Source organism: Thermobia domestica, chromosome 2 (assembly GCF_964235325.1).
Source record: "Thermobia domestica chromosome 2, izTheDome1.hap1.1, whole genome shotgun sequence".
NCBI classification, from domain to species: Eukaryota; Metazoa; Arthropoda; class Insecta; order Zygentoma; family Lepismatidae; genus Thermobia; species Thermobia domestica.
Genome location: NC_137455.1, coordinates 161,740,426 through 161,756,902, shown reverse-complemented (window position 1 = coordinate 161,756,902; position 16,477 = coordinate 161,740,426). Strand labels below are relative to the sequence as shown.

At 36.8% G+C, this 16,477-nt stretch overlaps 1 protein-coding gene across 2 annotated transcripts in view; it reads right to left on the bottom strand.

Moving 5' to 3' along the window:
- Positions 1–16,477, bottom strand: part of LOC145679764 (uncharacterized) — a 247,523-nt gene that overhangs the window by 149,990 nt on the left and 81,056 nt on the right. Inside the window, exon 3 of one of the 2 annotated variants that reach the window (XM_081750316.1) lies at positions 4,976–5,081. In XM_081750316.1, coding sequence (XP_081606442.1) covers positions 4,976–5,081 — 106 coding nt within the window. Of the gene's footprint in view, positions 1–1,949; positions 2,349–4,975; positions 5,082–16,477 lie in introns of those variants that run through there. The other variant, XM_081750318.1, reaches the window with a different exon arrangement.

Genomic DNA, 16,477 nt, shown 5'->3' with positions numbered 1-16,477 from the left:
TCGGATGTCTCGTCTCGAAATCCTCATGGATATACAGACAATTGCTTAGACCGCGACACACAAAAATACTATTCACACATGAAACGAAAACACATTGAATAACATAATAATATGTTTATTTATTAGATGCACTATATGTATAAAAAATTATAGAGAAGAAAACTAATCACAACACTAAACACTGGCATGGACATAGACACTACTTCGGTAAACATAAAATTACACGTCACATTTCTCAGAATGCGATATGCGTTTAGAATTTGTATCATTTATATACACGAATGATATATTACATTTTGGAGATCACCATTAACACTTTTCTCACATCACTAAATGATGCACATTGAAGTTAACACTTTGGCGCAACACTGAAAGTAATCCCACGACGTAAGTTCCTTGCTGCTACGCTGAGAATTCACAAAAAAATCAAAGTGGCGTATTCATGGAATAAAGGTTTGCCAGCACGGTATAAAAACTGAAAAGTACCTAAGAACCGTTAAGTGATTCAAACTTGGTCAGAGGACCAGTGACTTTACTAAATGGGGCTAGCCTCTGAGAAAGTCTTTGTGCGACTACTTATCCCCATTTGCTTAACTCTATAGCGAATTAAACTAACATACGGCTGTGTTAACGCACGGAGAAAACTCCTAGAGTGGAAATACTCCAGGTATGAGCTGGGCTGACCTGCTAGTCAAGGTTGGTAGTTCATTTTAAAATGTAATCGGGTTAAACCATCTGTAGAATATGCAAATTAAATTTTGAAAGAACTTTCATGAATTCACAGTTTACTGGCCACAATGTACAAAAAGACGACAATAGTCGAACGTGAGAACTTAAAGATAAGAACTGGCTGAACATTATTACTTGGCGACGGTACGGCTACATCGCACTCCTGATCTAGTATTTCCATAAGTAATTGAAGAAAACACTTAATTCAGTTTCAAATAACTATAGCATGTAGTCCTTACATATTAATGAGTAAGGAAGCAACACTGAATTATCGAAATATACGATGTACGTTTCTCACACATGTAGCTCTCAGAATGAATGTGGTCTTTGTTACTCACTAAAATCTTTTCATCGTGAAACAAGGTTTTTCACATATGTGTTGGTGAACGATGAAAGATCCTATTGTTCTATCTCGTGGGAGAGAAATCGGTTTGTTAGCAATTCCCATCGAAGAAGATAAATTATTTTCGTATCAAAAAAGAAATTATTTTCGTATAACTCAAAGAATGGTTTCTGTCATTCCATAATATACAGCGCGTCCCAAAATTTACTTATATAACCTGGTAACGCTTATAAAATTAAGTTTCATAAGTGAGGGATAGCACTGGAAATTTTGAAAGACAATGCAAGAGTATTAAAACTCTCAAATACAAAGGAGAAAAAGGTGAATCTGAAAGTCTTAATAGCTTGATTTTGTTTTCGTACTTCGATTATCTGTAACCAAGGAGGAAATGTCGATGAGCAATTTAATAAAACAAGTATCTCCGAATACAGAATAAATAACAATTGAAATTGCTAATAATTAAAACAAAAACAAATACCAGCCGTATGTGTTCTCATACCTTACAAACTAACACATTTTTCTTGCATAAAGAAAAAAAACTAAACACGTATTGAAATTTGTCAACCGTTTAGAGATTAGCAAAAGAACATAGTGACGAGAAAACCAATTTGCTACTATAATTACCAAAAAAAGGATAAATATGTAATATGCTCTATTATCAGTAAAGCTCGGAATTACTGGCGAAATAAAAGCCCGAAAATGGCTGGCAAAATTGCAAAATAAACACCCAAAAATAGCAGATAAAATTCCAAAATAAAATAAACAAGCAATCACGAACTTTGGCGAAAAAATAGATACTAAAATATTTAAAAGCTATAATAGGCTATAATTCGTTTATTAATCAAATAAAATGTTTCATTTTGCACTTTGTACTTACCACTTAAAATTCTGGAAACTTGCGCAACCCGTGAAGGGACAACATCTAACAATTCATTCGCCATTCTTCAGTAGTAACAATGGAACAATAACTTAAAAACACTATCACATTTTATTCACACGCGGTTACATTAGCACAAACCTTCAAAGCACAAGAAATACTAAAGTGAAGTCATTTTACACTACATTAGCAGTTTATTTTCACTTACGAAAGGTTTTTCATATTTTTGTTCTCTGAAATTATTAACATCTTTTTAAGATTTGCAAAGGAAAGACTTTGTCTCCAGTCGGAAGGAATTCACTTTAGATGTGAAAATGATCTTTCCATATCTACTGATGTCACTGGAGCATACTTGAAACATGTAATTTGGGAAGGATCCATGTCATTGTCAACACATCACTTTCCATAATACTAGTGATGTCCTTTAATTTTCCCAACTCTGGATTAGCACTTACAACACGATCACACTTACGCCGAATGTACTCGCCCTTGTCACCAGGTACAACACTCAGATCGTTGAGAGTATCATTGAAGATTTTCAGAGAACTAGCGAGAGTTTGTTCATTTTTTTCAAGCTTGGCAATAGCATCTGGTAACTTTGCAAAATGTGTTGCAGTGAAGACTAAGTCTTTTTTTAAGGAACTCTTTTCAAGCAAACTTTGAGCAACCTTAATTGAAGACGCAACATTCTCATGAAAAGTATCAATGATTATTTTGATGGGTTCAAAGTTGTTAGCATAATAGAGAACAGCTGTAATCTATGTACCCCATCTCGTCAAGACAGACTGTGATGAAAGCGGAAATTCAGGGGCTAATTCAGGGGCCGAACATACTTGTTCGGGATTGAGCTTTCAGAAATACGTTTTCCACATTTGACACAAGAAGATCAAGTCAGGAAAATGAGAACGAACTTCCTCTGCAATTCTATGTAGCCCGTGTGCCAGACAGGTGACATGAAGCATACGTGGGAATAGAACCTTAAGGGCTTTTGCTGTACTTTTTGTGTATGCAGCTACATCTGTGACAAAAAGAAAGACCTTATCGTATTTTACACATTCTGGCCGCAGAATGCTCAGTGATTTTGTAAAAACCTGTGCAATTGCTGTGCCATTTACATTTTCCAGAAATTCTGATGCTATCAAAAATGTTTGTGTGACTTCTTCCCTCCTAAAGTTCCAATTACAACGTTGGCAATGGAACGTCCTAGAATATCGCAAGTTTCATCAATTGAAATCCAAATATTTTTGTCAGCAATACTTTTATGGATATCGTCAATAGTCCTGCTGTACGCGCTATCAGCGTAAGTCTTTCTTAAAGATGATTCACTTAGAACTTTTTGTTTTGTGTATTTCTCGAGAAAGTTTTTAAAGGAGACATTTTCTAACTTCCATAAAGGAATGTCCGCGTTAGTTAGAGCTACACACAGATCATTCGCAAAACTGTTAGTACACGAAGCGGGGTTCGTGACTGTTTCAAGAAGATTTTGAACTTTTTCATCAGCTGATTCGCGTGTCTTTGCAGAATTGGGTTTTGCAGTGCTTATATGGTGTGTTAGAAAATAACGCTTTTCAGCGGAAACCACAGTTTCACATAACTTACAAAACAGTACAGAACCGTCTGTTGAAAACACAGTACGCCCGAACTCACAAAATTTTTCAACTTTTGTTGCCTAGAAAGACCAACTTTCGGCATCTTGAAATACTGAAACGCACATAAATACCAGTTCTGTATCACACACGCCTAAGATTTACAATAACTGCCCACCTGGCTACTTCTTGAAAGTAAGCATCTTCGCTGTCATTCCAAGAACCGGACACTGCTTCAAAATTCCAAGAACTGAATACGCACTAGCATCCCCGCCCCTCCCCTTGTCACATTCCAACGGGAATAGACCAGTTTTTATCAGACACCGAGATCGCTTGAATAGATAAGTGCTTCTCAGATCTGTGGTATGCTGTCATTCATGAGTAAATAAAGAGTAGTGGAAGAGAAAACTTGTGGCAATGGCAACAAATTCCTTCCATATTGTGAAATTGCACTTTTCCTGAAAATATCATGAAAATTGCAATAATGGCACTTATGACATTTTGCCATTAATTCCGGGCTTTAATTATCAGTAACTTCAAAACGAATCTACTATTTAATACAATTTACTTTGACATAACCTATTATCATTCATAATATGCTCAAAAATATCTTTAGTTTGACAAAACTAAATAAGTAAAATTTATATTTCTGTTTGGTTTGTGTCTCTCAATGGTAGGCTAGGCACCACTGAGTCACAAGACAAAGAAATCAAATTTTACTTTCTGAGTTAAGCTAAAATGAGTTTTATGAGCGTCCTAAATCGGGCAACAGCAGGTAGTGGATTAAAAGAATCTCTATAGTACTAAAAACTACTCAAACTTAACCCATTGTGAAAACAACATGCAGGGTGTATACCCACATTTAATAAACATACTCGAGATAATCTGTCCCATTTAACATTGGGCTTATTTTCCTCAAGCTCTAACGCAACTCAATCCCTCACTCCCCCCCCAAAAAAAAAACTCTTCCATTCCTTGTACTGTACCTAACTTTTATTATCTGAGCATTCTGTGTCAAAACGTTACTAACACGCTTTGATGTGAGAAAATATCTTTAATTAGATATCTACTACGTAATGGTTTTCAGATAAAAGTGAACATTACTATACAGTATTCCTCGGTATACTTTTATTATTTCATTCTTATTGACAAGGTTGCTTCAGAGTGGTTGAACTGATGAAGACCACCATATATAACTTGAAAGTTGAATAAGAGCTCTTTCACCTCGTACTAAGAAACAAAATATTAAAGTAGAAATTACTTATTTCAAATTTATTATTATTATTATTATTATTATTATTATTATTATTATTATTATTATTACATGATGTTACGACAGAAGAGTAATTTGTAAGCAATTTGTAAGGAATATTCGCAATTATCCAAAATGTAACTAATTTGTTTATACATTAACTCATGAAGTTTTTGAAAACTCCTTACCAGTTAACGGATTTATGCTGACTTCTAGATACTTAAAGCGCGCCGAAAACGAAATCGGCGAAGAAACCATCCAACTACATATAGCCAATGCCATTATACTTCCAATCTAAAAAGAAAGAAGCAAAAATTAATGAATTGTTAATCCTCAAACAGCCAATCAATTAAACTTATGATACACATGCTTACGTATATATACATATAAATATCAAAGGAACAGAAAGACAAAAAAGATTTTACTCTAAAACTAAATTTATTTTTAAAAAAAAAAACTTGTTTGCATGATGTTTAAAATTAGCTACCATACACTATTTTTTCGGCTGCATAATGGAATAAACTAGGAAACACGTATTAACGGACAGGTAAAAAACACCAAAAACTAACTGTCTAATATGTACAGCCACCCATATATCTACCCCCTGACTACTGAAATTTCATTAGATCGGGTCCAGCACTTTTGCTAGTGTTAAGAGGCCTCATCACAGCGAAATTAAAATACCGCTAATTTTACAGTAATTATGTGATACAGTGAAACCTCTGAATAACGGACACCGCTGGGACATGAATTTTTGTCCGTTACTGAGAGGTGTCCGTTACAGAGAGGTTACAGAAATTTAATTACCCACAATGGTAATTGTATGTAGGAATAAACATGAAATACATTATGTATGAGCGTAAATACGTATACTTCAATATGAAAATACTCTATTTAGTACGTATTTAAATTACTGAGAGGGATAAAGGAGAAATTCATTTCTGTTAAATAATATTATTGCTGGGGGATGTGTTAATATATTCGTATACTGCAAAAGATAATGCGTGTATGGTAATTTTCTTAAGTACATGTCATCACCCTGTAAAAAAAATAAAATGCCGGGAAATATGCAAGGGCCAGAGGAGAAAGGACTAAATTTGTTACGGAAGGGAAGATCTTTCGCATAGAATTCTTGGCCTTACGACTGACCCTGCATGAGTGTTATTGCCTATTGAAGGTTTTCTAGGATTTCCATCAGAAAGCAGTTTATTGAGGGCAGAAAAAAGAATAATTTCAAGTTCAGTTTGAAGCTGTTCTGTTTGATGGTTCGTCAGGTCTAGACTCATGATAGAGACACTTGTGGGGAAAAGACTTTTCTGACTACTGTAATATAACACAGAACCGAGAATAATTTCTGTCCGTTATGAAGAGGTCATTGAAACGTTTGGGGGGGGGAAGAACTGTCCGCGTCCGTATATGAGAGTGTCCGTAAAAGGGAGGGTTTTGTTCCGTAAGAGAACATATATTTTTGCCAGGACAAAAAAATGTGTCCGTATTATAGAGGTGTCCGTTATTGAGAATTGTCCGTTAAGGGAGGTTTCACTGTATCTTCAAATAGATAAATGATAATCAAAAAGTGGAACAAGAACTCCCTAGACAATATTATTGTACCTGAGATACCCTTATCACGACTCACTTATCTGCTTTCGATTTCGAGCCAGTTAGAACATAGGTATTTATTTTCTAGTTTCTAAATGACTGCAAACGGAAAGTTATTGGGTGACTCGTGATAACGGTAATTGGGTTATTATATTGTGTACGTACATTTAAAGCTGTATTACTACTTAAAAACACCATTTAAGCATTTATGTTCTATTGTATCCATATGGAATAAAAGTATGAAATTGGGAGGCGTGTTTGCTGTGGTAGAATGTTCACCTCCGGTGCTTGGGGTCCTTGGTTCGATCCTAGCTCGCGCCGTGTTGACTTTGTGGTGGACAAACACTGTGCACGTGTGTTCTTTCGGGGTTCTCCCAATTTCTTCATTCCACCATTTTAATTATTTCTCGTCATCACCGTTTCCTTTAGCCTAATCAGCATAACCGTGGGACGTAAAACTTAAAGATTTCATTTCATTTTTTTGAAACTGAAATTCTCTTGTCACACAAAGGGAATCTGAAGCCTATTCGCGTTTCGTGGGACACAGAACTCGCTTGTATTTCGATTTCTAGAAAGGAGGAATTGGACAATTTAATTAATAAAGAGGTGACTAAATTTGTATAATATTGCAATGTTTTTATAGGTAGAGACTAAATGACGGTCCGGGCGAGTCTTTCTCTTCACCAATTTTATTACAAAGTTCTAATTCCAAATGTCTTGGATTACAAACAGTAAATAGTATCTATCTTCTTATTGACCAGATGAAGGAAGACTGGTGTTTTGCACGGTGCCCCTTCTCTCAAAGCAGTCTCCAAGGCACCTGCAAGGTTCTGGCGAGTCTTGAAGGAAATCCCTCTCAGCACAAGGCAGCTTCCTGAGGCTTAGTTGTAGTGAGGATTTCTAGTCCAATGCGACCTCGGGTTAAGGAAAGGTGTACCCCTAGTCCAATGCGACCTTGGACCAGGTGTTGGTTAGTTGATCAGTTGGTCGATTGATACCAGGTCCCTCAGTGGTTGCGCTTTTATGTGTCCTCTTTGGGTCCTCTTGTGATGTCCGTAACCTTTCGGCTTGCTCCTGTGTCTTCCGTGTTGACTTCTCGTCTGCTTCATTGTTTACAATCAATAACATGTGTTGTATTAACATATGCTTCTGTTATGATGTGGGGATCCTTACACCCCCACACTGGAAAAAAATAATTTGCAAGATTATTTTGAGAAAAATACATAATTGTTATTAGTGAAAGTTATTTGCACCATAACACTGATACACTTGGAGACACTGTATATACACTATAGACACTATAATACACTGTAAAATCACTATGATACTTTGTGATATTTATATATGTGAAATGATTATAACACTAGTTCCTGTCCCATCTAAGTATGGTTAAAGCAGTCACTATCATTTCCTCAAAGTGCGTAGAAGTGTCATCACAGTGATTAATAAATATTGTAATCTGTTCCCCCCCTTAGCCTGCTATGGGGCTCTGTCTGGAAATCCTAACCACAGCTGCTTAGCCTGCTACGGGCTCTATTGGCCACGTAACCCTCCTCTGCTAGCAACGGAGTATTCCCCTCTGCTTAATTCCCCTCTGCTTAGTCTGCTACGCGGCTCTGTGGAGATCCTTTCTGCGACCTTACCGTCAAAGACTAGAGTTTGTCTATTCCACCTGAGCCCTCGGAAACTATGCGAACTATACTTCGGCCCAACTCCCGCCGCTCTCTGACGGAAGAAATCCTCCCTTTGCTTAGGGAAAAGAAGTGAATGACAGTTGTGTTGCCAATTTATCATTCAGTCTCTTGATCTTGACGAGTGAAGATCACACGCTACTTAGAGTGGCTAATAAGACAGACCACAGGGAAGCCCGTGAAATAATTCATTGTAGCAACACTTCCGCATCTAACAATTGAAAGATGTCGGTCGCAGCAACTTATCCCTCCTCTTTCGAGGGAGGTACGGCAAATCATATATCGACAGTAACGCCAGCAGGGGCACAGTTGAGATTGAAAGGTCCTACCTATAACTAGCGTTGTACACTAGAGAAACTATTTGTACAGTATTTTGTAAAAATACTTTTATAGTGAAACTTTTATAATAAAAGCCGGCAGTGGGAGTCGATTCCGGACACTCTTTTTATTAACGCTTTACCTATACCTATATGGGACAAAGTTTTACATGGTCGAGACTTTGACCGGCTCAGTTTTGGTCTGAATACTTCCCCCTACCGGACAGTATTTTTATTAACTGGAAGTGAACTCTTTTCTCATAGGTATGTGATTTTCTTATTTGTGAAATTAGTGACTCGGATTTAACTATTTTAGTGCATGCCTCACACTGGATCAGGAAAGAACAGTTTTCCGGAGGACAGTGCAAATATGAATCAGAATTCACGCCCTTCTTTCAATATACCACATTTCACTAAATATTCGGGACACGTTACGGAGGATCCCGATAGATTGTTTATGCTCTTTGATCATCTTGAGTTATTGCATTCTTGGAATGCAGAGAAAAAGAAAGAGCTATTACCCATGTATTTACAGGATATGGCTCTCGATCTAGTGTTACACTTAAAAGCCCAGAACCAGTTGGATTCACTTAATTACGAACAATTAAAATTCTAAATTAGTTGACTTGGGTAGATCAAAATTACTTCCATATAGGGCTGAGTTTGAAATTTTTCAGGTCCAACAGGACGAATATGAGTCAGTTGATGCATATTTTCTAAGGAAATTAAGAGTTATACGACAAGTTCTGCCTCAAGCTACCGAGGAACAGAAAATAAATTACTTATCATTAGGATATAAAAAAAACTTTTTACAAAGATCACGTTTGAAACGTTCAAACAGTTCGAGGATTACAGACACACTTACATAACCTGGAAAAGGCGCATGACCTAATAAAAAACGTGATTACGTAGAGTTACAACAGGCAATTTATTCGCTTTGAGATCAAAATTCAACAGTCAGCAGTTTAAATTCATCGGCAGTTGCTGGCGCTTCCTTCCCCACACATCATCAACATCTAACTTACCCGTTATGTAATCCGCCACCTAATTGGAACCAATACCAACAACCTGCCCCAGTATTTCCTGTAACTTCAGCACCACAGCTACAGGGTGCATCACAAAATCAATTACCTCCAAATCCTCCCCCCAAAGTTGGTAATCCGAATCCCCCTCTCGAACCCCCCGCGTCTAGCACATCTGGTACTTCTAGCGCAAATAATTCATTAGACTTCACTAAATTAGCTAATCAAATGGCCGAACTATCTCTTCTAGTAGCCCAAAATGCTATTAAGAATTCACAATTTAGACGGGGCGGCCGTAACACTTACAGGTCGAGAAATACAAATAATGGCAATCAAAACCAGCATAAAAATGGAAAGAAAAACAATTCTAAAAATAATAATAAAGATAATAATAGTAATCCTAGACCAGAAACAGCCACAGTTTGCGGCACGGTCATTCTTCCAGCATATGCTATAAGAATAATAAGCAGGGAAACGACTGGCGGGGCCCCAGGACAAATCCTATCAAGAATATATTCTGAGGGCCGGAAGTCAGGAAGCAAATGAGCAACAAAAAGTCGCAAGTACTAGCACTAATCAACAGTTAATGACATCGCTTTATACTGTGGCTCCAATATCCGATATAAGAGAAAACATTAAATTGTTAAATCAAGAACATAAATTGTTAATTAATGAAACAATTAACAAAGAAAAATATCCTGTAATCAATGACACAGGTAGCTCGTTGAGCCTATGGCCGAAAAATTGGCTTCCTCCAAACACAAAATTGATTTCTTTTAGCACCAATCTACGAGGAATTGAGAATTCCAGCGTAAATTTACGTTATATACCATTAATTAAATTCAGGATTGGCTCAACAACTTTTTCCCACTATTTTCGAATTTTAGAGCACGGAGACATTTTGTCTTTATTTGGAGAGGGCATTCTAAATCGTTTACAGACCAAAATTGATTTGCAAAATAATACATTATCAGTATACAAGAAACCACGACCATCGCCGTACCCAATTGACGTTGACGCTCAAAAAATATTATCTGCAAGCGCAATTCATACAATAAGGCAGCATAAATCGGCTGATGGGTTTACTACTCGAAAGGTTACCACACCAGCCAAACCACATTTATTTTTGCCCTTAATGTAAAGAATCAGAAAATGGATACTGAGTATTTTATTCTCTCTCCATTAGAGAATTTATTGAATAAGTAGAGGATTTATTGGCTACCTACTTTGCCTACTAAAGTACCTAAGAATAATTTCACACTATTAATATCAAATCCAACTAATAAGCCAGTAACACTAGTAAAGAACACACCGATCGCATATGTTGTCAAGAACGTTCAAGAAGTAGATATACAGGGTGATTACCAAACAGACGAACAAAATGACGACACATTCTATAGAGCTGAACAGGAAATTCAGGATAGGCTGGACAAGACCAAATCACTTTTTGATACTAAGTTATTCGACATAAACCCGGATCTAACGAATGAACAGAAAAAGGCTGTACATGATCTACTTTTTAAATACAGGGATGTCTTTTCATATACACCAACAAACATAGGCATGGTTATGTACACAAGCTAAGGATGGATAGAGCTTCTTTCCATCAGAGGTCACCTCCCATTCCTTTGGCAATAAGGTCGCAAATTGATTTGCAAATTTAACAACTTTTAGAAGCTAATATTATTAAAGAGACTAGTGACACTTTTTTCTCGTCGTCACTTCTCATAGTTAGGAAACCAAATACTTCAGAATTCCGCCTAGTTTTGAATCTACAAGCGTGAAATAAGTTTATAAAATATTTGAGCATTCCATTTCAGTTCAGAGAAGACGTTTTGCATGTACTAAGAGATAAATCTTGCATCTCGACTATCGATATAAAGTTCTCCTATTTTCAGCTATTATTGCATCCTAAAAGTCAAAAATACATGACTTTTGAACTTAATCATACTAGGAACGCGTATAAATTCTAATGCTGCGTCATGGGTCATACCACCTCAGGAGCCGCGCTAACTATAGCGGTACGCGTGCTTTTGGAGCGTTTGCCACCTCGTACAACTAACTTTGCTGACAACCTTGTCATAGGAAGCAAAAACTGGAAACAGCAATTATCTGACTTGGAATTGCTCTTCAAAAGACTAAGAAAACACGATTTTAGAGCAAGCCCGAACAAGACCCTTCTATTATACTCAGAAATAGATGTCTTAGGATTCACAATTAGTGGCAAGATGATCAAAATTTCACCAAAATTGCCAATAAAATACGAAATTTTAAGAAACCAACCTCTAAAAGGACCTTGAAGAGTTTTCTAGGACTCTCCTCTTATTTGAGGGCGCATATTAAAAATTTCACGGAAAAGAAACCATTTCAAATTCTTTTGAACAAGAATACAAAATGTAAATGGACAACTCAGCATGACGAGCTATTTGAGAAACTTAAGATGGATATTGTTCAGGCCCAATCTTTGTTTAATTTTGATCCATCATTGAAAATTCGAGCGTATTCCGACGCATCTTCAACCTCAGCAGGTGGAATTTTAGCATGTTCCAACCCTAAATCTAGTCAGGAACGTGTTGTTTCCTACTGTAGTCGTCGTTTTACCAAAAGCGAATGTAAGGCCTCAACATGGCAGAAAGAACTATATGCATTCATATATGTCCTTCGAAAATGTCGATATTTTTACTGAATAGATTTAAGTTATTTATAGACGCTAAATGCTTGGCTTCACTCAACACCCAGCCTGATAATGTCGAAAAACTTACTCGCTACAAGATATTCTTAGCGGATTACAATTATGAAATTTACCATATTAAAAGTCAGCAGCATCCTGCAGATATTTTTAGTCGCTTAGAAGTCAAGCAACACATACAGCGGGACGAAAATCAAGAAGTTGATAGCTTCTCGGACACAGAGGACGCTAAGATCTTTGCTTCTCACTCATTGGAGCACACCTTTCAAATTGAACAGTCCATTACGTTACCCAATTTATCGGAGGAACAAAGGAAGGATCCTTCATTTTCTGACATCACTGTTTTGGAAAACAAACAACTCAATAAATTGTCTACACTCCGTGCGGCGAAATATTTTTTTCTTAAAAACTGAATGTCATATAGAACTCAGAAACATCCTCAATTAGGATTGCTATATTTACTTTCTATACCAAAATCTTTAATAAGCAAATGGTTTGATGCTATCCATAACAACCCAATGGCACCCAATTTTGGGTATACTAAGACGTACCAGTCGGCACTCAGAAAGTAGTACTTTTTTAACATGAAAGCTTACATAAAAAACAGAATAAGGACATGCAATCTCTGTCAAAACCCAAGAATTTACCAGCAAAGCCGGCGGGTCAATTGCTCCATCATCTACCTACGCCTATAGCTACTGCATGGGAGTACGATTCGATTGGACGGGTGCCGGTCGGAGAAGGAAAATTCAAACATATACTAGTAGCTATTGAGACGTCCACACGATTTTGTGTAACCAGGATTGTAGACAACATAACAGCCAAAGAAATTGACATTATATACGGAACTTTTTCCTACCTGTATTTAAATAGACACCCTGTACATAATGCTAAGGGACTGCAGAAAATATCAAAGTTCTACAACTTTGAATTTAAATTTTGTTCAGCATGTGATCACAAAACACTAGGTGTAGTGGAAACATTCCACAGAATCATACAGAGCGCTGTTAAAGTTTTGTACAGGAAAATAAAAATCATTGGTCAAAACTAATCCCGTATATAATATTTGGAATTAATACATTCGTACAGACTGGAACTAAATATTCATGTTTCTCCCTTATGCACGGATACGAACCAAAGACCATCTCTGATATTGCGCTAGCATCCACTCGCACGTTGTGCGTCGACAAAGCACACCGGAATAAGATAGTGGAAGTGTACAAGACAATCTAATTGCAAGTTATAACAAACAGAAGAAATATTACGACCTTAAACATAAACAGACTAGTTTTGATAAGGGCCAAAAGGTACTTGTATTTTTCCCCAATTGTCAGATTGGAATACCAGAAACTTTCTCGTCTAGATTTTTTTGACCTTTAGACATTATCGAAAGAGTTAATCCTAATCTTTATAAGGTCAGATTTTCCGACTCATATCGTCAACCCATACAGGAGATTTCTGTAGACATAATTAAACCTATTATGAAGATATAGAAGACACTCAGCACGAGAATGAATAGCTATTTTTGTACATGAGCGAAGACATCCATTTAAGAAAATGTAAATAATAGCCAAGGCAGAGCGCAAGATATAAGATAGGATCTGGAATATTTCATCTTTTAAATATTCTTCTTCTTTCAATTGGCAGTGTGAAAAGATGAAGAATAAGAAGAGATCATAAACGCATCTAAATTATTTAACTCAATTAGCAAAGAATATTGAATAGCATAAAAGACTTTTTCTCACTCTTACTAAAAAAGAGGAGAAAAATTGAGTACAATCACGAACATTCGTATGGACTTCAAGCATTTCTCTGTTACTCGCAAAAAGCTGACTCGTTATTTTGCAACTGAACGAAAGAATGCTGAAATTGCATTTCTGTATTTAAAAGGCAACTGATCTTCACAAGGACAACTAACCTATAATTCTACGATTCCTCAATATTTTTTTATTTTTCCACTGTGAACCTCATATCGTCACCGACATTATGGAACATAAATATTATACAGGATCTTCCAAAAGTCATGATCACTGATACATCATACAGGATGTCCAGGAATTGAGGACCATCATTATCATCCACATTGGAATTTAAAATTGGATTATTTTATTGAAATACATATCTTTAGTCCAAATATATTAGAACTTTTACACCTTGTACAAGATTACCAAAAAATCACGCCGTTTGCATCACGAACTTTCCAATATAAATTACCTTTATATCCCTGGGATAATCGCAACTTTTTTAGTATTTGCAACTCTTACTATTTTATACGTAATATATATCCACCTTCGCTTCGTCCTAAGAACATCCAAAAGACGTCGTTTAGATATATCTCTTACAATTCCCATGGACAAATTTTATACCATTCATACGACTAAAGAGCAACAGATTTTACAGACTCCAACATCCCTCACTATAAGTGAACTAATATATGTATATTAACGCCAAAGCTAAAAACAGCCCTACCTCGAGGGAAATGAAGTGACATATAAAACGCTCCAATCCTGCCTGTGATTAGGGAATAACTGTTAGTGCTTTCTTTCACTACCTCAATAGTGCTCCGAAGAGTGAATTTTTCCAGTGTTGCCAGTGTTATTAGTTTTTTAGTGACTTTTTGTGTGTGATCCCTTAGTGTTGCCAACCCTCACAAGTAGAAAAATAACCCTTCGACAATGTCCCACGTGATGTAGTTGATAAACAATTCTACACGCAAGTGTTTACAAACACCACCACATGGTTTGGCAAGAGGATTCCACACCAGATGGATCTACAATCACGTGCAGCCGACGGGCTTCTGGCCCCACCCGAAAGACGACAACGGAGCAGCAGTGCCACCACCTCGCAAGGAACCCTATAAATTGACTGGACGACGGCAATTCTGTACAAGTTTTCCGGTGACCCTCCTATTGTTTACCACGGAACATTAGGAGTAACCTAACCGCAGGCCTCTAGTCTGCTGCGGGACTACGCCTATCCTATCTCCTGGCTTAGCCCGCTACGGGGCTCTGTCTAGGAATACTAACCACAGCCGTTTACCCTGCTACGGTGCTAGGCCACTTAACCCTCCTTTGCTTGCAACGGAGTATTGGGTCCTTAATTCCCCTCTGCTTAGCTTGCTACAGGGCTCTGTAGAGATCCTGTCTGCGACCTTACGGTCAAATACTAGCTATAACTAACCTTGTATACTAGAGAGATTATTTGTACAGTATTTTGTAAAAATTCTTTTATAATGAAAATTTTATAATAAAAGCCAGTAGTGGGAGTAGAGTCCGGAGAATTTTTATTAACGCTCTACCTATACCTATATGGGACAAAGTTTTATAATATAAACCAGTTCATTAATGGTTGGTATCGGTCGATGATGCTGTTTACTAGAATCAGTATCTATGTTGGTTATTAAAATCGGTATGTATATTGACGTCACATCCAGTATTTGTAGTCTGTATTGGTTGAATTTCGATTTCAGTAGAAGGCGCCGGTGATTCTAGTCTTTCTAATGGTAAAGATATGTTTAGCCAATTGGATATGTTTTTGTTTTGTAACGGGGCTTATAAAAGATGAGGCACAAATAAATTATTAGAACTAAGGAAAGGAGAATGATCAGTTTTATAATAAGGAAAATTTTCGTTAAAAGGGAAGATAATAGAAATCGTGAATTTCTAGAGAGTTGTCAAAATGAGCGAGCGAAGGAGCTTTTAGTATGTCTTCTTTCAATTGTTCGAAAAGAACATCAAGCTTCTCAGTCCATTTAAATTTAGATTTAGAGGTTACTAATTGCTGGAAACGCTCAATTTTTATTGTGATATCTTTGATATGCGCTCTAAGATAGGAACATAACCCGATAAAACTGTTGATAATCCGCTTTGTAGTTGGCTTTTTGAAATTTCGTATTTTATTGGCTATCTTGGGAGATATTTTAATGGATTCTCCACTAACGAGGTGTCTTAATACGTTAAGTCCTTGGAAACCTATGTGTCTTCTTGCGAGATGCCCGAAAATCATGTTTTCTAAGCTTCTTAAATAGTAATTCTAATTCCTGCAATTGCTGTGGAAAGCCGTAAGCGCTGGAAATGATATCATCTGCAAAACATGTAATCCTATCGGGTATTCCCTCCAAATTCATCCTCATCGCGATACTTAGGCTTTTACTTGAAGTACGATGGCCCATCGTGCACCTAAAAAACTCGTATGACTTTCTGTTATGATTGAGGTCATATATTTTCGGCTATTAGCATGCAGCAAAAGTTGGAAATCAATCAATGGTTGTTATGAAGGTTTTTCCCTTTATAGAGTTTAGAACGTTCTCTGTAGATTTAAATGGTACCCATGAATACTTGGTATAGCTGTTAGACTTCTGCAAATTAAGAAC